Raw genomic sequence first — 21085 nt, 5'->3', positions numbered from 1 at the left:
CGCGCGCGCGATTCAATCGGCGATCGCTCCCGCAGGCCTTGCGCGCCATCCAACTCCCAGAAGAGAGCGCGAGCCGCAATTACAAGCTCTGAAAATTCCAGTGACGCTCGGGTCCGCAATCAAATCAAGCTCGGGCGCACGTTCCCAAGCGGCACACGCGTATGGCCATTCATATATCGATAGGCACCCGACACAATGCGTTTTTGTATGCCACGGCCTGACCCCCCCCCCCCCCCCCCCCCGTCTCCCACGACCGACCGCCGTTGCGCTCCGAGTCAGTTCACACGTCCTGCACGCGTCGCGTGCGCTTTCTCTCTCTTCTACGCGTGATTAGTTGCTGATGTGATTGTTCTGTCGGTCGAAGCCTCGCCACTCTTTGCATGCGACCGTTGCTCGTCGGCGGCTTATATCAATTTCGACGATGAGGGCGCTCGTGAGGACGCACGCGCGACGCTAATTGGAGCAACGCGTTCGACGCTTCTCCACATTTTACAGCTCATTATCGATTTGATGCTCGTTCCAACCGATTGGGCCTCGAGATTAATCGTAATTTTATCGGGAGTGATCATCGTCGGATAACCTTCATCACGAATATTTGTTGAATTTTTATTCCTTCATTTTCGTCAATGTTCCACGCCTCAAGCCGAGTTTTATTACTAATTAATTTATAATCGTTGATAAATAATTTCATTCGATTGATCATTGCGTGGGCGCGGCAATATGTATCGTGCGACCGTAAATAACGCACTAAGCGCAAGGGGAGAACTTTCTTTTCCCGCGTACTATATCTGCTATCAGTCAGACTGTGATATAGTCCCTTTGTTCGTGCGGCTAAGTACATAATAGATTCTGATTCGGGGTTGCGACGCGCAGAGTGCTCGCCTGACGTTTTCGGGTTACAAGGGAATGATTTTTGGCAAGCAATAGTTTACTTTAACGACCGCCAAGCTTAGCTTGGCGCAAATAATCAATTGCGACGATTCGATTCACGCACTCTGGACTACGTGACTTCGCGGTTGGCAACAGGTCGGGTCCTCGGAAATCCTTTCACAATAATAATCCTTTCGCTAATTATTTCTCGAACGGCATCGAAGTAGTGACAATCCTGCGAAAAGACTCGTAGGTGCACAGCGTCTCAGTCGATCGAAGCTTAATCTCCGGCCGACGGAAAGTCTTGGAAAAGTGAGCAGCGGCAAAGTCGCGCGCGCGCAAGCTCCCAGCCGCAACATGGGCTGCACTCGAAGCGTGCAGAGCAAAAATAAAAGTCGAGAGAGAGAGAGAGAGAGAGAGAGAGAGAGTGAGGTCGGGGGGTGAGAGGTTGGGGCGCGAATCGGTTCCCACGATCCGCATATAGGATACGCACGAGCTATCTGGGGTGGTTTTCCATCGGGGCGGCGAGAGGGGGGATGGTTAGTTAGTTAACCGGGTAGCAGTAGCGCGATAGCGACGGTAGTGGGGATGGCGAAACAGTGCGCGCCGTCGGAGCCAGGACGAGCGGGAGGGGGAGTCGTGTGTCTCGGTCGGCTCGGCGTTTGGCGCTGCACACGACATACGTTGGTCGGCACGCGACCGGTGAGCAGGGCCAAAGGAGCGCGCGCTGTGTGTGTCGTGTGCGCGCATCGCGTCCGCTGCACGTGCTGCACGTGCACGGTGGTGATGTCCACCTGAGAGACGCGACCCGCTCTCGCTGGCTGCACCCACGTTGACCCTGGCAAGATGTGGCGAGTCGTCGTGGCGCCGAGGCCGCACGAGGAGAACGGCACCACGCTGCTGTCCTCGGAGCTGATGGGGCCGAGTGGGCCGGCGAACCACCCGAGCGCCGCCGGCAACGTACATCAGCAGCACCACTCACACTGGGCACACTCGCATCATCCGCACTACCCACTGAGCCTGCCGCCGCCGCCGCCGCCTCCGCCACCGCCGCCGCCGGCTATGCAGCAGCACGCCTACCACCACGCACAGACGCACGAGCAGCAGCAGCAGCAGGCCCAAGCGCAGAGCCAGGATGGCGTCGGCGAGCAGGCGCATCAGCAGAGGAGCCTGAAGAGGCCGCTCAGCGACTCGGACTGCGACGATGTATTCTCGGAGGAGAGCGGCAAGGAACCGTGAGTACGACCTTGGGTTCTCATGCGCGCGCGAAAGCTCGAGCGCGCAAGCTCGTCGCAGCCTCGCTCGCGGCTCGCCGCGCGCTACGTAGCTTTTCGTGATGCGCGTCCGAACGTTCGCTTTCGCGCGCTCATCAACGCCACGCGTCGAGTTTGTCGATATTCCAAATGCACGTAACGCGACCGGTCGAACCGTTGAATCACGATTTGGCCTGTCTATTTTTGACAGCTCTTTTCTATTCTTATCAATCTGCGCGATTATCGGTACGTATCGGCAAGTCGGACACGATTGATACACGTATTTTTAAGATCAAAGTTGCCTAGAGCCTCGCTGCATTGTTCTCCCGCGATCCGAATAGAAAAGCTTTGTAGTTGTAAAATTTGAAACTTTTACAAAAATAAGAAGAAACAAATCTGCGTTGCTTGTTTAGATGCAACTCTCCAGGAGACGACTCATGTCAGCACACGTCGCGCAAACGGCGTCGAGGCATGATCGAAAAGAAGCGACGCGACCGTATCAATGCTTCGCTGGGCGAGTTGAGGAGATTGGTACCGGCGGCCGCACGCGATCCTCACAGCGGCAAGCTCGAGAAAGCTGAAATTTTGCAGCTTACCGTCGAGCATCTGAGGACATTGAGGAGTAAAGGTTAGTAGTATTTTGATTTGTTCCCTTATTGTTTATCTAAATGAACTTTAAAGCGAGGTAACTTGGAGTCTACGGCCATTATTGTATTTTGGTTTGTAAGAGCTACGTCTAATTGGGCGAAATTTGCCAGAAGAACTTTCACCAACACTACAAACAATTTTGCAGATACCATGTCGGGAAGTCTAAGAAATATTTTACAATGGACGTTCGAATCGTTACAAGAAATATTATAGCAATGTTTGAAAAGTACTTATAAATATTGTAAAAATTTTAGTAAAAGCTTCTTTGGTGCATTTTCATATCGATTTACCACTAATTTTAGTGTGACAATTTGAAACATACAATCGGAATTTCGCAGTATCGAATCAATGATAGTTTTCGTTCTTTGATTGGTCAGATTTTACATAAACGTAATAAACAGCATTTCCAATTATGATTAATAGTCAAATGTTACTTTTCAAAATGTACCATTACAATAGAGATAACGATACCCTCTAGCGAATCATCGAAATTGGCCAAACAGATTAGTTTTTCCCCGTGGAAAATCCAGCGCAAGGGGACACGGATAGAAAAAAAAGCGCGTCGAGGGATGCTTATTCAAATGAGACTTCGGGTAGCAGCTCGAGAGCACGCTGGGAAATCTGTGTCGGATCCTACGCACCTCGTCAGTCCCTCTAGCACCTGTGCGGAACAGCGGTTTTACCTGTTAGTCGTTCGCCCATTATGCACCAGACCCGCTTTCCAAATTTCAACTCTCAGGCGATCATTGAGTCGCGTAATTATGCTCTCTTTGGGGACCGCTATCTATTAATTTTGTTGTGGACTCCCTTTTTTTATTGGTCAAAACTTCAATAACGATATTTTTTTTGCGTAACTCATTGCAAGCGTAAATTCAAATTGACATACAATATTCGGAAATCGAAATAATTTTCGCAATGTCCACCAATCGCTCGTGAGTCGGATTCGACACGATCACGTGAAATTAAAATGCTCTTTTGATGTTTAATAAACTGTCTTAGTTGTAAACATCTCAAGACTCATCGGTGTTTTGTGATCCCTCGAGACAACCAGTAGCTAGAAATTTTTCCACCTCCGCGCTCGAAAAATCTGAGCGAAGTCATCGATACAATGACGTACGTCAGTGACCGGCCGCTACACAAATTAAGTCTCCGTTTGAACGCGTGGGAGGATTGGGCGAAGGGCTTGTTTACAAACAAACCCGCAACAGCACGAGAGAGAGAGAGAGAGAGAGAGAGAGAGAGAGAGAGAGAGAGAGAGAGAGAGAGAGAGAGCGAGTGAGAACCGCGGGAGGGGAGGCTTCGGAAGACACCTGTTTGCGTGCCAGCACGGGGGGGCGTTCGTGTATCGCCTGCCCCCGCGGTCTTTTTTTTTCGCGTAATTCTTTCGTACGGCACGAGTAAAATTATCGCTCACCGCCTCGATAAGCGCGAGAGGACTCTCAGGCGACACAGATTTCGCAGCATTGTCGAAGAATATTAATATTTTCCGTTCGGCGCGCGCACACACACACGCGCGCACGTGCGGACAATGAGACGCGCGCACGCGCTCGCGGCGCACCGATGCACGCGCGGACACGCGTTGATTCCCACTCTTCTCCTCGTGCGGAGGGAGAGAGAGCAGGTGCGGAGCTGGACCGCGGGAAGAGCGTAGGAAGTCAAACTCTTCCGACGTGCTTGGCGTTCCCACGATTTCAGCCCCCCGCGCACGCTATACGCGAGCACGAACGCCAAGGAGAAGGGAGAGAGAGAGAGAGAGAGAGAGAGGACAGATGTGGCCCAGTGTGGGAAACCGGCGAGGCTCTCCCTTCGCACAAGCTGCGAGCGAGCCTCCTTCATTCATGCCCCCAAGTTTTGTCCAACAGAGGAGCGACAAAGTGAGTGAGAGGAGGGATGCGACGATTTTTCGGGAAAACTATACGTGTAGCCTGCGGGCTGCTTGCTCTTTATTTTTTTCTTTTATTTTATTTCTTTTTTTAAAAAACGGAACTGACGTGTTAATGACTAAGACACACCGTGCTTTCTTCTCTGTTTTTCCTTCTTACTTTTAGAAAATCTATTTTAAAGCTTTGTCGAAGCATCATCGTTTGTTGTGATTGCAACGTTTGTGTCGCTGGTTCCAGTCCCTTAGAAATACGGGATCGATAACAGTGTTATATAAACAAACACCGATTGACATTCGATACAAATTTTCAAAAAGTTTCATGTGATTATGCAAAGCCAACAAATACATTGATCAAAGTTGGCCTTTCACCATCTTCCTGTACAAACTTGACCGTCATCGCGAGTAAAAGACCTATAAAAAAAGCAGTTTTCCAAGCCAAAGACCACGCGCATAATTAATCTTGCGAAGGCATCGACGAATCCATCAATGAATCAGTCGCGCCGAGAAAAAAGGAAGATCGAGGGTGGTGTGGGGTTACGCGGGCTGATTAGCGGGGCCCGTCATATTACCGAAAGTCTCGTGTGTATGCATGTGCGCGCGTTGGAAAGGGAAGGGGGGAGGGGATGTGGAGAAAACGAAGGGAAGGAGTCGTGCGTGAGCAGCGAACGGGTTCCCACGGCTACTACCTGCGCGCGAGAACGGCTGCACCTTGCCTTGCCGAAGCGAGAGCGAGCCGACCATCTGCCGCTGTGGCGAGCATGGGAATTTCTCAAATTGACCGTCCTTCGGCGCTTTTTATCGGGTATTAATCACCACAGATTTCGTTCGCCTTTATTTTTATCGCTTCAGCGCAATATTTTCAAGCTGCAATATCGCGCGCGTACGGTACGCTCGAGTCCAACACTTGGTTTTTGAGTGTCCTGTAAAGAAAGTGGAATTCGGTCGTACGAGATTTGCCCGTGATTTCGAGTTCTCTCGACGTGATCTATTTGAAAGCCTCTGAAAAATGGAAAATGGCTTTTTTCAAGTGATACTCGGCTCAACGTGGCATCGCGAAAGCGAAACATCATTTTCAAGTAAAAAAATGCTCTTGTCCGTAGTAAATTGCATAGAAATGACTGAGCTAAAATCAAAAATCAATGAGAATAGGAGGAGAGCGACATTTAGCTCCGCAAACTGACCAGTGGCATCTGAATCGTTGCAGGAGCCGAAGGCTACGACAGCACAAAGCTGGCAATGGACTATCACGCGGTAGGCTGGGGCGAGTGCGCGGCCGAGGTGGGCCGTTACCTGGTCACGATGGAGGGTCTGGACGAGCGAGACCCCCTGCGCTTGCGCCTGCTGTCCCACCTGCAAAGCTTTCACCGCGACTCGCAGTCTTCCACGACGTCGCAAGCGCCGCCGTCGGGCCAGCCGCCGCCTCCGCCGGCCACCTCCAGCTACGACCAGGCAGCGACGACGTCCACGGCCAACCCGCCTCCGCCGCCGCTGGCCTGGCCGCCCGCGCAGTACCCCGGACAGTATCCCGCGCAGTACGGCCAGCACCAGCAACACGGCAAACCTTATCGGCCCTGGGGCGCCGAGCTCAATGCCTATTGATAATCACAGCAACGTTCTTCAGCTGCCCTTATAAACGTTCGCGCGGCGCTTGTCGCGCGAGTGCTCCATATTCCAGAACAAATACCAAATCAGCGCTACTTCCAATAAATCAAATGTAAAACGAACCAAATACGACGCAACACAAGTTCAAACTCAGCTAAGATTATCGTGCGCGCGTGCGCGCGCGCGTGTGTGTGTGTACCTAAACCAAAAGATTCAAGACGAAACGGAGAGACCGTGGTGGTTTTATTTGTTTGAGACGCGTTCTTTTTAATCGAATGCGCGGAAACTTCGGTTGTGATAGCACAACATAGTCATATTAGTACCTTATAAGAATGATATATGGAAAGCTTATTTATTTGTAAAGTAAAGTGTATATAAAAAAGAGACACCTCTAATGTAAATATAAATATTTTGTACTACGTCATACTTTGTACTTTGCGTGTTCTTAATTTTTTTGTAACTGTCGAATAAAAGAAAATTTTATTGCTTGTTTTCTCCGAGTTTGTGTCTTCGCGCCTTTTTATATATTTATATAAATATTATGTATAAGTTTTGTGCGTGTATGTGTGCCAAGGCGCTGAGGGAGAGAACGGACAATGGTATAATTACTTATTTTTGAGGAGCAAAGTTTTTAATAAAAAAATCCCATGGAAATTTTCACTTGTTTCAACTTCTAAATCCTCACCTACGATCGTTTATTTTTACTTTTCATTAGACATATGAAATTTCGATGTTACATAAATAACGTCAGTTCACATTATCATTTAAAATTTGTTTTAAATTAGTCTATTATTATTAATAGTATGAGGTAACAATCACTCCTTTTGATTTTTACATTTCACAAGTTAAAAAAATGAATGTCAACGACACGTGTAGGACTTGACTGTCTATAACTCTGTCCAATAGGGAACAAACCGAAGTTGCAAAGACCGTGACGCGTAAAAATCAAACAAAAATTGAATGAAAACAAAGGAGTGACAAAGATTTACATGTGAAAGAATTCAAATGAGTTCAAAGACTTAATAACGTAGCTATAATCTTTAGCTTGACCAACGACTAATTGACCAAAGCGGTTAAGTGGAACGGGAGATGCAGTCATCAGACAATCGCAACTTTTTTCTGTGTCCGCATTCTCTTTGTTTTGAAAAGAAAATCGAAGCACCAATTGCCCGAGTTCTCCGTTGTTTTTACAATCTTCTCTATTCTCCTCTTTAATCCCGGCTAATTTAGAAATTTCTGCGTTTTACTTGCAGTTTCAATGAGGCTTTTAATTTTTTTTTAATTTACATATGAAAGGAGCAAGCCGGTCTTTCAAATTTTCTTTCAAAAGTTGAATGAACGAACGGTATTTTAATTACCGCATACACTTTGAAAAAAAAAACGTATGAAAGAACATAATTAACAGAAGAGAGATTTTAATCCGAGAGCTTGATAAGTGGATTTCGTGCATATATGGGAAATGTAGGATTAACGGGATATAAATGCGAAAACGTAAAAATCGTGCGTATGCATTTTAAAATATATCTCGTTTATTATCAATCAATGACAAATGCTGGTGGTTGCATGGCTTATTGCTAGCGTTAAATCTAGAATATCACAGTTGCAGCGCGGCGGCGGCGAGAGGCGCGTGCACTTCTCGTTCGTCGATGGTCGACGTATACAGAAGAAACTGGAAGAAACCAAGAGGAATGCCGTCGCCACGCGAAAGCTTAAGTGCTAAGCGTTTGGCGCGCTGCTACACGCCAAACCGTCTTGCGCGTGTCGCCGCTGGCGACCGAGTTAATTAACTCTACGGAGATCATCACATGCCTCGACGCACTTAAACCGAACGTAATCGCCCGTGCTGTCGGCGTTCTGCACTGCCGCGAGCCAGAGGACAGCTTGGAGGATTGAGCGTCTCGACGCCTTAGACATAATAAAACTAACGGAAGACAATCGATCACGACGGCGAGTCAGGAGGAGGAGTCGGAAGCAACGACTCGCGCGTTCCCGCTGCTCGGAGATCACTGGAGAAACTGCGTCCATATCACAATGCGCTTGTTTTCACAGACACGCCCGGGCACTTGCGTCTCAACACCTGAGCATCTCGTTCTCGATGTTCTCGTTGCGCAGGTTGTCGTTCTCGAGGCCCTCGTCGTCGCCGAACTGGCGGCAGCAGCAGCAGCAGCCGCACTCGGCATAGACCACGAGGCCGTCGTCGGGGCCCTTGGCCTTGTCGAGCGACCACCAGGACACGGACAGCTGCTCGTCCTTGCGTGCCATTCTGGACGCGTACTCGAGCTTCTTGGCCAGGCGGGCGTGTGGCGACAGCTTCTTGATCGCCTGTCATGCGAAAGACAAATTAGTGGTTAGTGAGTCTGTTACTCGGACATTTGCTACATTTGCTGGCGAGATTCACGAAAGACGAGGAGACTTACCTTGATGATTTTCTTGCCGGACTTGGCGATGGCCTTGCTGATCTGCATGTTGTCTCGGCGTAGCTGGCAATCTATCGATCGCGACGACTGAAAGAGCGGCGGCGGCGGCGGCGGCGACGAGCGAGTGCGTAGCGTGGAACGCTCGAAGCGCTTCTGTGCCGGCTCGGCGACGGCGCGGCGGCTTATATGGCGTCGCCCCCACCGCCGCGACGGCGGCGGCGGCAGCTGCAGCTGCTCGCCCACCCCCGATCGCCAGATGCCAAGATGCCCTGGGAACCTCCGCGAGCGAGCGGCACGCACACGCACCTTGGGGTGTCTCGCAGAGTCTTCCTCCTTTGTGTGCGCCTGTGAATAGAGGAGCTCGCTGCCTTCGCCGCGCCCCTCCTGCCCACGCCGCGTGAGCCGCGAGAAAGCCTGCCCCGGACCTGTCTCGCCGCGACGCAAAGTGCAGCCTCGCATTAATTAGCCGCGCGGCAAGTGAATTTACGAGGGTCGCTCGCCTGATTTGTCCGAAAAGCACGCATCCCGGGCGACTCTGCCGGATCGCGTTATCGGGACGGAGGACGATGAAATCACATTATATTTAGAGGGATCAATAATGCTTGGCTGTGCTCGCGAAGGGGGAGGGGTATTCATTGAAAATAGAACGCTCGCAGGTGCAATGACACGTGCGATTGCGGGTGCAGGCAGCGCGCGCTCGATCGTTCTGTGCGGAGATGAGATTTTTTCCCTTATGCCAGGGATCGCTCGGATCTCGCAGTTAACCACTGGATAATACTAATGAGATTATGCTTGTTCAACGCTGCGAATGAATGCGTCCGCGGATGTACCGTCGTACGGCGTTTTGGAGCGAACGCGCGCGCGCGCAGCTCTCGATCCGAAGGGACAGTAGAAATCGTTGTGGCGTCGTTGTAATTTTTCGATGGATTTCACCGTGCGTTCAACGGATTCCGCAGAGAACAGAGGCGTCGCAAGCGCCAATCGAAACGACGTTACTTGCTCCGAAATTGAAAGCGAAGACTGTTTCGATGGTTTAGTAAATAATTTACCGGAACACCGTGGCAAACGTCAATCGCAGTCGAATTATCTGCGGCCCGTAATTTTTCGCTTTCCCTCCGAAATAAATACCGAGCTCATTGCCGAATTCACGGATCTGACAGATTCCTTCCACGAATAAGGATAACGTTGGAGCTGCATCATTCTGCGCAAGATTCGAAAGAAATAAAATAAAATAAGGCGCGCGCGATGTGACACTTGAACGTTTTTATAATAAGTAATAAGCCGCATCGACAAATGACATCGTCCCGAGGAAAATTCTGGACGAGCGAGCCGTGATTAATTCAAAGCAATATTAAAACGTCCTCGCTGCGGCTCCGAATGTCTTGGCGGTCTGCCGCGTGAATGCAAGCCCGCGCGTTCTCCGTCGATTGTACGGCCTCGTAAAATCCGAAAATACTTGTTAACAAGAGAGCGAGGCATCCGAATGACAAGCGGCCTCGGACAATGCGGCCGTCGGCGATTCTCGGGGGCACCGTCGAGAATTTTTCCGAGAGAAGTCCCCGGTAATAGGTCTTTCTCTCTCCCCATTCGTCTCCGATCCGGCAGGTAGACAGGTAGACGAATTCCGAAGAGGCCCTCGCGAGCTCGGCTTTTGTGGACCGCGCGCAAAACAGTTTTCCGGTTGAGGCGTCTCGCCTTTCGTCCCCGCTTCTCTGTATACGTTTTCTCTCGGCGAGGCGAGGCGAGGCGAGCAGGTCTCGACAGGAAAACAAAATACAAAGAAAGAGACGGAGAGAAGATTGGAGGACTGCGCCAGCGGAACGGCCGGGTGCTTCGAACGCGGCTCGTAGGTGGAGAGTTTCGGGGGGATAATTGCGCGCCACTGCGACGCTGGCCGAGGCAAACACGTGCGGACGCGGCTATTTTTAGGAAACGTGGGGGGAGCGTCTCCGCCACCTTTTCCTCGGAACTCCGAGGGACAAGGGGGACGAGCGAGGAGACGCGCCAGCCTCGGGCATGTCCTTCCGCGCGGTTTTCGGCGAGAGCGCAACTTGTTGATATCGGCCGAGATTGACCGGCCCACCTGCCCGTCGCGCGCGCGCGCGCGCGCGGACCTCGGCGGCGACAAAGAAGCATTGCGCGCGCGAGAGGCGCACGAGAAAGCATGACGCGCGCGTGGCTACGCGCGCGGCCAAGCAGACACGTGCGGGCGCGTGTTGCCGGGGCCGTTCTCACGCGCGTATTCCTCGACTTCCCCTCGCGGCCGTCACGTGCCGCAGCTTTCGCTCTTCTCTCCGGTTTTTTTTCCTTTTTAATTGCACGAGCGTTCTTTTTCTCCTGCCCTCGCCGCGCGCGCTGACTCATCGCGCCGCTCGAGAGCTTTTTCTCGGCGACGACGCGGCTCTTTGTCGGTCGGCCAAATTTCGACGGGGGCGCGCGGGACGCCAAGCGTCGACGGCTATAAATCGAAGGGTGGAAAGACGACGATAAGGATCGCTCGGTGTGATTGATGCGCGTTTCTCTTTGTTTGCGAAAAATCGTCTCTGCGTCGTTGATCATTTTCAACGACGGCGGCCGCCGCCTTGTGGCTCTTTGCGCGACTCGTGAGGTCGCGACGACCAACAACCAACAACAGACCACGCGCGTCCAAGCAGTACGCGTCTCTGAAAAAGAGGAAAAAAAGAAGAGGAAAGACGAGTCGCCCGTAGCGCTTCGTTTGGACGTCGATTGGAGCGGGGAGCAGCAACAAGGAGAGAGAAAGGAAGAAAAAACCAGTCCGAACGTGCAGCCGAGAAAGAAGGATAGGCGAGAGCGGCACAGAAGGATCCGCGGGAGAAAAAACGGATGGAGGATTAGAAAAGCGCGGAGTTCGCCGGAAAAAGTTCCTCGCCGCGTGGCGACGAGATCCCTCCGCGAAAGCGCGAGTCGACGCGAACGACGCAGGGCAAGATGCGAATCGGCCGCGGCGCTTACGTATGACGCGTGTGCGCGCAGGTATACACCCAACACGCGCTCGCACGCGAGCAGAGTACACAAAGGGAGGGAGAGAGGCGGTGGCGGCAGCAGCCGGCTAGCGCTGCGTGGGAATCGCCGAAACCCAGGCCTCTCACACGCACGACGAGAGGCGCTTCTTCGCGTGCAGGTCGCAGCTGCCCCCCCCCCCCCCCCCCACCTCCACGCACGCTCACACTCTCTCGCCGTTGTGCGCCAGCGCGCGCGTGCATACAGTGGCGCGCGGGGGCCGACGCTCGGCTCGATTGATTCGTTATCGCTGTGACGTGCGAAACAGAGAGAGAGAGAGAGAGAGAGAGAGAGAGAGAGAGAGAGAGAGAGAGAGAGAGAGAGAGAGAGAGAGAGAGAGAGAGAGAGAGAGAGAGTGGCGGGGCTTTGGGACGATGGTCAAGGGGAGTGATCGAGCGTCGATGTCGCTGTTCGCGCGTGAATTTCGGGAAGATCGCTTGCCTTTCCGAGCTTTTCCGCTGCTCGTCACGCTTTCCAATTTGGCAAGGGCGACGAATCAAGGTCACGTAACAGGGCTCGTATCACCGCAAACTTGGAACAAGTGGGTCATCGATCGTCGCGTCCCGTGTCGTCGTCGGGCACTGGCCTTCTCGATCGGCCGCCTGTCCGCTGTGCGGAGTGACTCCATAACACTCGCCACAATAGCGTCGTCTTGTCGCGACGTTGCTGATGGTGAGTGCGCGAGTGGCGCCCGCCGTCTCGCACTCCTGAATGTGCGCCAACGCGATGACGCGCCTTCTTGCTCGAAGGTGTATTAGGCAATCCACGCTCAACACATGTGTTACAAGTGATCAGTACTTTGATTGACTATCAAGAGAGTTAGCTCAGTTGTCAGCAAAGCTTTGTTAATCAGTCGATTTAAGAACTCGAAAAGTGGAATAGAAATTTTTGATCGATAATCGTGCGTTTCGTATTACTTGTCAACTCCACGAACAAATAATCGATTAATTGGCCGCTACCAATCGTACGGGCTAGAGTCACAATCGCAAGTCGCTCGCTCGAAACTGGCTCGGGTTCGTCGATGTGCCTTTCAAGAGCAAATAAATCCTTATCGTCAGGCGAGCTGCGGGAATCCAGAATCTCAAGCCGATTAGCAAGCGCCACTTCGAGCGGACGGCTCGGATGGCCGATGACTTTATCGGCGCGATGCGTCTCGCGCGCCTCATCAGCGATGATGGCGCGCCGCAATTCGTTGGATCATCGCTTTACACGTGCCGTCGTACTTGACCAACAGCGAGACCATCTCGAAGGCTCCCGTTCGATCGAGTTTTCCGCTCGGTTTCCACTTTTGAAATGCGCCCTGCCTGTAGAATCCCTGATCGACCTATCAGCAATTCGATCAAACCGCGCAGGGACGTTCACTCGTGTGCGCGAGCACGGGAAACGAGAGGTTTTCGGATGAGAAATCTTTGTAGGAGAGACTTTGGGAGATGAGAAAGTATTTCGACGATTCGTCTCACCAGTAGTCTTGATTTATTATCCGGACTTTGATTATTTACGATGAGCAAATGCAGCACAACAAATATTCAGATTTTAAGTCCGAAATGAACCAGTTGAAATCGCTAGAAAATTGAAAGCAAATTGAAAATAGGCTTTAAAAATTGTGACTCGGATTCTCCTTCTTCGATATGAAAGTCACACCACATCCGAAACGAGAATCTAAAAGCAACACCTAACTGAGTTGTACTATTTGAATGTTCGCGTGCAGCTGCAACCGCAATATGTGGAATATCTTAAGAGTCTGACAACGGGACCGCACAGGTCATGCAATGCCTACAGCAGAATCAGGAAAATCAGATTGGCATGCTTTATGATTTCTTGAATGCGATCGTCGGCGAAAAAGTTATGCAGTTCTTCGGAACGCTGAAATAGCTTGACTCAACCGTCCACATCAACTAGCAGAACAATAAGTTTCGAAAATAACATTTGAGTATGGTGTGGCGTGTTTCAGGCGACAATCGTTTGCCTGTCGCCACAGATATACGTTCAGTCGACTTTATTACAATGAAGCACAGCGACTTATTGGATATATATGTGTAAGCGGAGCACCGAAAGTGCCCCAAGTTCTTTAGATAAACCGGCTGAAAATTATTCAACGCGCTCTTCGTGAAGCGAGCATCGAACTCGACACCGACAACGTCGTACTCATAAAGAACCCAACCCGAACCCAACCTAACCCGCAGTACCTTCTACACGTGTGCTCTCAAACGACACGCCGAGCGACATTACGGCGATTGCGATAACAAGTTAATTTGAAAAGTAGAAGGTTGCTATTTAAATTTCAATCTTACGCGCAATGGAAGACCATCAATGTACCGTAGTACGTAGACTAAGCAACGCAGCATCTTTCTACCTTCTCAAAAGTCGTCGTTCTCTCTCCACGCCCGTCGGTTATATTTCGGAGAAGAGTTTTGCTGCAAAGAAATCAATTTATACGGGACCGAATAAAGCTTCTTATCATAGAAAATTATTCCGCACGTTATTGATGATCTTTCAATGTACGTTTGTGAAGTACCTTGCATAATATATATGAAAAGGCAAGTGACTTCTTTCCATACGTAAAAGCGAGAGAACTCGTTAATCTTGTTAGCTAAATGTCTGGTTCTTCTTTATTTCGTCAACTAAGTTGAATTTGTTCTCGCGCACGGCGCGCTGGAAGAATGGATTCGCGAGCACCGAAAATTATTGACAATGACGAATTGCAGCTTTCTGAAAAATATATGCGAGTAGGTGTATGTGAAAAAGACAAATTTGGATGTTATTGTAAGGTGTACCTGTGAAAATATTTTCCGCACAATCAATACAGATGTAGCTGCGCGAGGATGAAAAAACAACGTACGCACTTTTAAAATCGAAAAGTAATTATTCCCGTTGGGATTGCGAGCGGTTGGGCAATAAAATCAAGAGAATTTCATTGAATTTATTATTGCTTTGTTCGATAGCGACGAACGCGCTATAAACCGATAAATATCGTTGAAAAGGTTCTATTATTAATTCTTCGTTATTATTAATTTTGCTGACGATCTCCTCTATCGTAAACGATTTCTTTTCTCTTTTTTTATTATTCGAATAAAAACGCTGCTATTTCGAGTACCGAGCACACACACACACACACACACACAGAGACGCACACGCACATAGCTCGACATTGGAGAGGTTTGAAACAAAGAGAGATTTACAGCGGAGAACGTGGAAGCGTGACCTTTTCCTCCTCTCGTGTCAATTTATTATTAGTCTCCCGCGCTTTCGCCTCGATAACGGAGCGTTGGAATAGGAAATACGTAGGAGAATCTGCGGCTTATAAATTCGCCGGCATAGAGCGATCCGGGAAAACTGATAGCGGGCAGCCAGTGACTGACGCTCGTTTGCGTACGTTGCGTCCAGTCGAGAAGCGGTCGGGCCATGAAGGGGCGCCAAGCGAATGCGAGCAACTACGCGACGGCGCGCGCCCTGCTGTAAGTATACGCACACCCGTGATTCGCCGGTCGTGGTCTGCCGCGTTTGCAAGGGCGTCGCGTTTGTTCTTCAGCTGGCTTATCTCGTGCGCGCTGTGTGCTGCGACGCCATCGGACGACATGGAGGCCAGATGTTTCGAGAACGAGGACTGCTATCAACTGAGTGCGTGCTTATGCGATATTTTTCACGTTCGCTATGATCTCGACGGGCAGCGTCACTTGCGTTTCAGAGAGAACGATGGTCTCGGAGGTGACCGCCTCGGTCGACCCATGCGTGGACGTGCACTCGTACATGTGCTCGAGGCGCGACAGGAGCGACGAGGGAGTGCCGCTGCAGCGGAGACTGTCGGGCATGGCAGCTTATTTAATCAGTTCGTATGCACTCGGTCGCTAGCTTCTTAACGGGCGCGCACTCAAAGAAAAACAACTGTCGCGTTTGCGCAGCCACGTTGGACGGACCGCCGCAAGAGGACGACAACGACTTGCTGAAGGTGGAGAAGCAACTGTACAAGTCGTGCATACAATTAGGCAAGCCACTTCGCGACGTGAGAGGGACTTTGTTTGTAAATTGCTAATGCCTGGTTATTGGGCCATTGCCCGTGGCGCGCGGGCGAGCAGGGAACGCGCGCGGCGAGGCGGCGCGCTCGCAACAGCTCAAGACGCAGATCGAGAATTTGGGCGGGCTGGCGCTGTGGCAAGACGTCGACTACGTCGCGTTCTCGTCGGCGCTGGGATCCTCCTTCTTCGAGGTGAAGGTCGGGCCGCACCCGACGGACGAGGCCAGAAGCGCGATCTTGGTAATGAAACGCGCCGCCCGGCGAAATCGACGCGCAGCGCAGGTGCGTACACGCCGCGGTCTGCTCGCAGCTGCAGCCGCCGTCGCTGGCGAGGACGAGGGCTCTGCACGGCCGGGCGAGGAAGGTCGTGGCCTACAAGCAGCAGCAGCGCAGGAGCCGCTACTCCGAGCAGGCGCGCGCGATCGCGGACCTTTACGGGTTCGTGCGCGAGGGCGTGGAGCACGGCGTGCTTGGGTTCTTCGAGGCGCTGCAGCAGGTACGCGTCGGCCCGCCGCGGCCGGAGCTCGGCTTGCTCACGCGGGCCGCCGCCGCCGGTGTTCCAGGCCAGACTCGCGTCGACGACGGCCGCGACGAGCCTGCCCGGCCCTGCCCGGCACTACGCGACGCTCGGACAACTGCGCGACGGCGCGGACGCCCCGGCGCAGGTAGGCGAGCAGCGCCCAGCCGCGGCTGGCGCGGGACTGACGCGGGGCTGTCTCGCGCGCAGGTGGGCTGGATCGAGCTCGTCCGGCGGCTGCTGCAGAGCAGGAACCTCGACCTCGACACGGACGACGTGGTGCTCCAGAGCCCGGCGTACTTCGCGCGCCTGACCGAGCTCCTGCGTGACACGCCCAACGAAGTCGTAGGTTGTGCCTCGCGCCGACGGCGACGGCGAGCCTGCCCCGACTGACCGTTGTACCTTGTCGCGCAGTTGCGGCGATACAGACGAAGGCGCTCACGGATAACTTGGCCTACGTGGATTGGGAGCGTGCGGCTCTGCTGGACAGGATCGACAGGTAAAGCGGAGTCTGCGCTGTGCGGCTGACGGCCAGGGCTCCCTTTTCTCGACAGGGTCGACTTCTGCCTGAGGGAGACGAGACTGTACGGCGCCTCGCGCAGGCTAGTTCGCGACTGGCTGAGCAAGGACGACGACCGGGTGAGCATCGTTCGCAGGGCCGCGGCTCCTTCGCGCGCGGACTGAACGCGCCTGTCTCGCTACTTTCAGCGCGGCTCCTACAGGATGGGCCAGAGCATTTTCACGAGTGTCGTGAGCGCCGTTCGACGCGAACTGTCGCTCTACGCGCTCAAGTCCCCGTCGGACGTGCATTATTACAAGGCCAAGCTGCTTCGAGCCATCGAGAATCTCGACAAGTACGTCTACGACTCCCCGTACAACTTGTACGAAGCGGTAAGCTCTGAGAATTCCGCGCTCGACTGTCGTTCGACTTGCCGCGCCACTTGGCCAATTCCCGCGGCGGTTATTTCAGTTGAACATCACCGGCAATTACTTCGACGACATCGTTCAATACCGGAAGCTGCTGACGAACGAGGATTTAGAGAGGCTTCGACGAAATTCGGGGTAATTATTTTGAGAACAAGCTCGCGTCATTCAATGAGAAATCGTAAGCGTACTTTGTGCAGATCCTCGGAGCCCTTCAGTTTCATTGACCAAGGTGAAGCTCAAAACCGATTTGGTGAGTACGAAGCTCGCGCGCGCCAGTGAGATTCCGATAAAATGATAACTCGCATCGGTCTGTTTTCGATCGCCAGTGATACAAACGTTGATCAATACCGCTGAAATGTTGTCGCCGCACTTGCCAAAGTAAGTTGACGTATGTCGGTCCGCCTAAGCGGTTCGGCATACCTTTCGTCAAACTAAAGACAAAAAAACAAATTGCCATTCAGAGAGGTTCATTATGGGACGTTTGGCGTCAAGACAGCCGCATTGATTCACTCGCTGCTGCACGAGGATACGTACAATGACGGTGGGTCAGCGCGCGCGAAACCAAGTACGTTACTCGAGTTCTGAAATGCAATTCTACTTGCAGATTTGGCCAGCGAAAGCACCGAAAAGCTAGTCTATCCGAAATACCCGGTGGACGTCAAGTCTTGCGTCAGGCAAAACCTGCGTTTCCACTATTCCGTTAGTATATCGCCTCGTTGGATAGATAATTATTGCTGGGAATCATTGCGTTCGCGATCTCCGTCTTTGCAGGCCGATCGAGCCGACGACGTCGTGACGCAGAACTTAGCGGTAAACACGGCGTACGAAGCCTTGACGCGCGATCAGTACACGATGTTCCATGACGTTTCCAACAGCTACTTGATCTACAACAACATTACTAGAGACAAGCTGTTTTTCATGGCGTACGTCAAGGTAAAAGGAAGAAAATATCCTCTCTGTTCGCGCAAATCTTGCAATTGACCAGCCATAAATTTGCTTCCAGGGCAATTGCGCTCTGGACAGTGCGATCGTCAACGGGATTCTGTCGGATGATCGCGCGTTCGACAGGGCGTTCCACTGCGAGATGAACGTTATTGGTAGCGACAATACCACGTGCGTATTGGGAAAAGTGGATTCTTAACGCGGCAGGCAAGGAAATCCCGCGGGTCGCCAAAGTAGACAGCCTCCTATCGTGAAAATGCGCTTACGCCTTTGTATAATAAAAAGCGTGTGCATCATTGGTGAAATGTATATGCAAGTACGCAGATAAATAAATCTTGTTTCTTTCGAGCTAGGCACTCAAGTTAAAATTCCGATCGTAACATCCGATCGCCTCACTTTTGGAGGCGTCTTTCTCAAACGCACGAAAGTGTTCGCAAAGTAAACCATTCATAATCGAGGCTCAACCAAAGTGAACGCGCCAATTTTGGCTTTTTCCTCGAGCGTATTGTTAATTAAACATTGGAAAAAGTTATAAAAAACAATGGTATTGGCCGGAAAGCAATTCCCCGTGGAATTTTGATACTACAACGATTAGAGATAAATTTGATTAATCCCGTCTCGAGTAGCTTAACCGTTATATCCTCGACACCTCGGTTTACAACGAATGGCATATACATTTGGTCCGTTGCATTTGCGTTACTGCTAAAGGCGCGACCGTTGCTTTGTGAGCGGAATCAACTGAAAACTATCGCTGTTTCACGTAAAGTCCCGTTAAACAAAATTATATATATACATATAGATTTAGGTTTACGTTAGCCACTCTGGGGATTGGCGACCACCAGTCGCTCTATCACAACGACGAAAATGTCGACCAAGTAGTCACGGTTCTTTTGGGTATGTAACTCACAGCTACCGTTTACTCTCAACGCTCTAAATGAAAATACACACTACTGGATTAGGCAACAACATTTTGGCCGTATTAAGCGAGAAACTACGCCAGACCCGTTCACTCGAAGCAGACTTCTCGAAACATACGCAATGATGTAATCGGTGAGCGCGCTGGAAGTCGGCGAGTAATCCGTGGCGATCAACGAAATGACTTCGCTGTCATGAAAATTGTCGGACTTTGACAGGCTCGAAGAGCGACAGGGCGACGAACCATTTCCTCGGGGAGCTCGAGCGCCGTGTGCTGGACGCGAACGACAGTTGGACGCGCGTCGACCGTCGGCACCACTCGCGAGGCTTCGATCTCGCTTTCCTCGACGTGCTTCGAGCGCAACCCGTCGAATCCCCGACGAAATGCGAAATGTCATTGTGGTGAGTATACGGCGGGGGGAGGCACAAGACATGAATTTACGCTGACTGCTCGACCCGAGTAATCCTCCAGACAGAACGCGAGCGCGCGAGCGCCTTGGCGATTTTTCAACACCGCCTGTTGATGCGCTAGTGCCTGTCAGGCGTTTGTTCCGTCAACGTTGTCTTCATTTCAATGGCATTATAGTCGATTGTAGCTAGTTATGCAAACATTAAAGCCAACTCGAAGCCAAAGTAAATGATAAAACTGGTAAGCATTAGTAGCAGGAAACTTCCAACGCTTGGCCATCGAAATTCCAGCAAGTGACGATATCGTCGTCGTTCGCAATGATCAAGTCGCACGCCGTCAGATTTAAGGCTACCAAAGATCTCGCTGATGATTATTATATGAAAACGTAAATAAGAGACGCACGTTTGCTTTTCGGTACAACAAGCACCCGCGAGCTATTTCGCCAGTGTTGTGGAACATCGTCAAATACTGAAGGTCAAAGATCGCTCGATCGAGCATTGATTTTACGACTGGCCGCGCAATCAAGTAAATTTATCATGGTGGCGTTCGTCTCGAAGACGTCCGTTGGAGCTTTTGTTGTCACTCGCGGTGCGGACTGGCACGCGCTTGACCGAGCGGACGACTTGCTTTCGGTACCGCTGCCATCTCGGCCAGAAGGCACCGAGGACGGCACTGCTCGATTCGGACGAATACGGCTTTGCCTTCCACTGCCAATAACAGTTCGAACCGCGGTGCTCCCTGAACGTTTTTCAAATGCAGAGCAAGCGTCGCTTCGTCAATCTACCATTTTGAGAAATCATTATACGTTGTGCGTCAAACAAACCAAAAATTCTTGAGATGTCATTTTAGCGACAATAAAGACACATTTTTGAAAAATAATAATTACCAATGCATTATTCTCTAACGCATTCCCTAAGCTTGCCAAAGTTCAAAGTTGTTATTATCACATAGGTGAATATTTTTTAAAGGAGTGAAAAATAAGATTGTTTCGGTGAATATTTTCCAAAGCGAGGCTACCAAAGTCAATGATAAGTTAACCCATTTTCAATTATCGCTCGAACGCAACTATCAATTAGAACGATTAATTAAAGCTTATACTCACGTAATTAGACGTTCGAACGAGAAAATAATTTCCTGTGAGACTTTGATAAGCGGTAATTATATAGCTAACGTCGGAAAAATAAGCTTTAACTTCGTCTCCATCAATTGTTCCGTGATATCCTTGAAACGCTGATTTCTCGACGCGCAGTTATTGGCAGTCCCGCTGCACTTGGTCCAACGCCATGTCGGCCGCCGCTTTTACGTTTTGCGTCGATAATCGACAAGTGTGGCTCTAGCGTCCGAATGAACGTCGCCTTTCAGGTTTCCGCTGACCGCGTTCGCCGGCGGCGCCCTCGTCGAGCCGACGAAGCGCTCGAGTACCGAAATGCACGCCGCTACCTGATCGGTAAGCAGCAGGCGACATCTGGCTCGCGAATCGCCGAGTGCCCATTAGTATTTTCGTTCTTTTCTCTTGTCAGGTATTCTGCAACAACCCGTGAGCTCGAGTCAGCTCTCTCAGCGACGGACGATGCTGATCGTAGGTTCGAAGAACGCCACCACGAATCACCTCGCGACGCAGAGCTTCTTCGCGGACGTGCTTGAGAAGTTGTTCGACAGACGGCACTCGA

The 21085-nt window shown here is 51.3% G+C and overlaps 3 protein-coding genes across 7 annotated transcripts; 2 read left to right on the top strand and 1 right to left on the bottom strand.

Moving 5' to 3' along the window:
* Positions 1 to 1575: 1575 nt before the first annotated feature.
* Positions 1576 to 6833, top strand: LOC131673903 (hairy/enhancer-of-split related with YRPW motif protein-like). Its single transcript, XM_058952274.1, has 3 exons — positions 1576 to 2105; positions 2537 to 2751; positions 5858 to 6833. The coding sequence occupies exons 1-3, from the start codon at positions 1717 to 1719 to the stop codon at positions 6250 to 6252; spliced, it is 999 nt and encodes a 332-aa protein (XP_058808257.1). The 5' UTR covers positions 1576 to 1716; the 3' UTR covers positions 6253 to 6833.
* A 935-nt stretch (positions 6834 to 7768) lies between these two features.
* On the bottom strand, positions 7769 to 20745 carry LOC131673909 (uncharacterized). Of its 3 annotated transcripts, none has more exons than XM_058952287.1 (3): positions 20518 to 20745; positions 8673 to 9097; positions 7769 to 8577 (listed from the first exon to the last, which is right to left on the bottom strand). In XM_058952287.1, exons 2-3 carry the CDS (start codon positions 8718 to 8720, stop codon positions 8326 to 8328), a joined length of 300 nt encoding a protein of 99 aa, XP_058808270.1. In that variant the 5' UTR covers positions 8721 to 9097; positions 20518 to 20745; the 3' UTR covers positions 7769 to 8325. The 3 variants fall into 3 exon arrangements, with proteins under 3 accessions (XP_058808270.1, XP_058808272.1, XP_058808271.1); XM_058952289.1 differs by having other exon boundaries at positions 8673 to 9056; XM_058952288.1 differs by having other exon boundaries at positions 8673 to 9017.
* Positions 14984 to 18457, top strand: LOC131673900 (uncharacterized). 3 transcript variants are annotated; one of them, XM_058952269.1, is made up of 18 exons: positions 14986 to 15148; positions 15223 to 15311; positions 15379 to 15519; positions 15593 to 15676; positions 15767 to 15945; positions 16016 to 16201; positions 16269 to 16370; positions 16433 to 16571; positions 16637 to 16721; positions 16777 to 16861; positions 16931 to 17113; positions 17193 to 17284; positions 17347 to 17399; positions 17476 to 17527; positions 17611 to 17690; positions 17754 to 17848; positions 17921 to 18082; positions 18153 to 18457. In XM_058952269.1, exons 1-18 carry the CDS (start codon positions 15096 to 15098, stop codon positions 18288 to 18290), a joined length of 1998 nt encoding a protein of 665 aa, XP_058808252.1. In that variant the 5' UTR covers positions 14986 to 15095; the 3' UTR covers positions 18291 to 18457. The 3 variants fall into 3 exon arrangements, with proteins under 3 accessions (XP_058808250.1, XP_058808251.1, XP_058808252.1); XM_058952268.1 differs by having other exon boundaries at positions 14985 to 15148; positions 15379 to 15523; positions 16269 to 16571; XM_058952267.1 differs by having other exon boundaries at positions 14984 to 15148; positions 15767 to 16201; positions 16269 to 16571.
* Positions 20746 to 21085: the final 340 nt, after the last annotated feature.

Source organism: Phymastichus coffea, unplaced genomic scaffold, assembly GCF_024137745.1.
Source record: "Phymastichus coffea isolate CEN01 unplaced genomic scaffold, Cenicafe_Pcof_1.1 PCOF00203, whole genome shotgun sequence".
Taxonomy (NCBI): Eukaryota; Metazoa; Arthropoda; class Insecta; order Hymenoptera; family Eulophidae; genus Phymastichus; species Phymastichus coffea.
The sequence above is the reverse complement of the archived record's forward strand: the minus strand, read 5'-3'. Positions and strand labels throughout refer to the sequence as shown.

What these genes read in the sequence shown, in the direction of transcription:
- LOC131673900 (XM_058952267.1), top strand. Translation starts at nt 15,096, where the DNA reads ATGAAGGGGCGCCAAGCGAATGCGAGCAACTACGCGACGGCGCGCGCC. An exon ending in CATGGCAGCTTATTTAATCA is followed by an intron (nt 15,520 to 15,592) that starts GTTCGTATGCAC and finishes GCGTTTGCGCAG; the next exon opens with CCACGTTGGACGGACCGCCG. An exon ending in CGTACAACTTGTACGAAGCG is followed by an intron (nt 17,114 to 17,192) that starts GTAAGCTCTGAG and finishes CGGTTATTTCAG; the next exon opens with TTGAACATCACCGGCAATTA.
- LOC131673903 (XM_058952274.1), top strand. Translation starts at nt 1,717, where the DNA reads ATGTGGCGAGTCGTCGTGGCGCCGAGGCCGCACGAGGAGAACGGCACC. An exon ending in GAGGAGAGCGGCAAGGAACC is followed by an intron (nt 2,106 to 2,536) that starts GTGAGTACGACC and finishes TTGCTTGTTTAG; the next exon opens with ATGCAACTCTCCAGGAGACG. An exon ending in GAGGACATTGAGGAGTAAAG is followed by an intron (nt 2,752 to 5,857) that starts GTTAGTAGTATT and finishes GAATCGTTGCAG; the next exon opens with GAGCCGAAGGCTACGACAGC.
- LOC131673909 (XM_058952287.1), bottom strand. Translation starts at nt 8,720, where the DNA reads ATGCAGATCAGCAAGGCCATCGCCAAGTCCGGCAAGAAAATCATCAAG. An exon ending in CCGGCAAGAAAATCATCAAG is followed by an intron (nt 8,578 to 8,672) that starts GTAAGTCTCCTC and finishes TTCGCATGACAG; the next exon opens with GCGATCAAGAAGCTGTCGCC.